General features: G+C 34.7%; 1 protein-coding gene across 1 annotated transcript; it reads right to left on the reverse strand.

Moving 5' to 3' along the window:
• Window positions 1–104: 104 nt before the first annotated feature.
• Window positions 105–587, reverse strand: HELRODRAFT_184514 (hypothetical protein; the record flags this gene model as incomplete). Its single annotated transcript, XM_009031418.1, has 1 exon — window positions 105–587. A coding segment is annotated over one exon (483 nt), but the record flags the coding sequence as incomplete, so codon positions are not given.
• Window positions 588–1,126: the final 539 nt, after the last annotated feature.

Consider the following 1,126-nt stretch of genomic DNA (forward strand, 5'->3'; position numbering starts at 1 on the left):
TTATAGTTATGGTTGTTAGTGTTAATTGAGTTGATGTGGCCAATTTGATTTTTGAAGTTTATGTCGTTGTTTTTGATGTTGTTGTTGTTAGTGGCGCTGGTGACGTTTTTTGTGACGTCATCGATGTTGTTGTTGATCCTATGGTTATTATTGTTGTTGTTATTATTATTGTTGTTGTTATTGTTGTTGATGGTTTTATTAATCATCTTCGTGTCCTGGATGTTGTTTACGATCGAATTGACGTCATAAGAGTCAGTCTTGTTGCTTTCTTTGGTAAGTGTGGTTATGTTTTTAATGTTGTCTTTGGCGTTGTTGATGTTATTATTGACGTTCTTGCTGATGTTAGTGACGTCATTCTTGTTGTTGGAAGAAGGTTTATTACCGTTTGAACCGCTGTTGTTGTTAAAGATGTTATCGTTGGTGTTGATGTTGTAGATGTTTTTGTTGTTGTTGATGTTGTAGACGTTTTTGTTGATGTTGTTGATGTTGATGTTATTAAAGTTATCAGTGTAAGCGCTAAGTGGCCATGATGTGGTGCCAGCACTTTGCGTGGAGTAATTAATTCTTTCATCTCCTCCTCCATCCATCAACTTTAATCCTTCGCTAAATGCATGTTCCTCTAATGATGATGATGATAATGATGTTGTTGGTAATAGTGATGATGATGATAATGACGATGATGATGATGATGTTGTTGCTTGTGTTGATGATGATGATGTTGCTGCTTATATTGATGATGATGTTGATGATGACGACGACGACGATGATATTGGTGATAACAAAGATGAAGATGTTATAATGATGAGGAAGATGTTAGAACAGTAATGAGGATGTTATGATGATAAGGTTCATGATACTGTGCTGGTGATATGCATCATTTAAAACGATCACCACACTCAACATCATCCTCATTACATCAGTGTCATCATCAGTTTCACCATCCTCATCATCGTCGTCATCTTCATCATCTTCATAATCTTTATTATCCTCATCATCTTCATCATCTTCTTCATACTCATCATCATCGTCTTCGTCATAATTATAAGTGAGATTTTCCACTTGACATCAATCATCAACAGTCTAGCTCTTTAAGCCTAATCATTAATATATATATAAATATATATAA

Source organism: Helobdella robusta, assembly GCF_000326865.2.
Source record: "Helobdella robusta unplaced genomic scaffold HELROscaffold_730, whole genome shotgun sequence".
NCBI lineage: Eukaryota > Metazoa > Annelida > Clitellata > Rhynchobdellida > Glossiphoniidae > Helobdella > Helobdella robusta.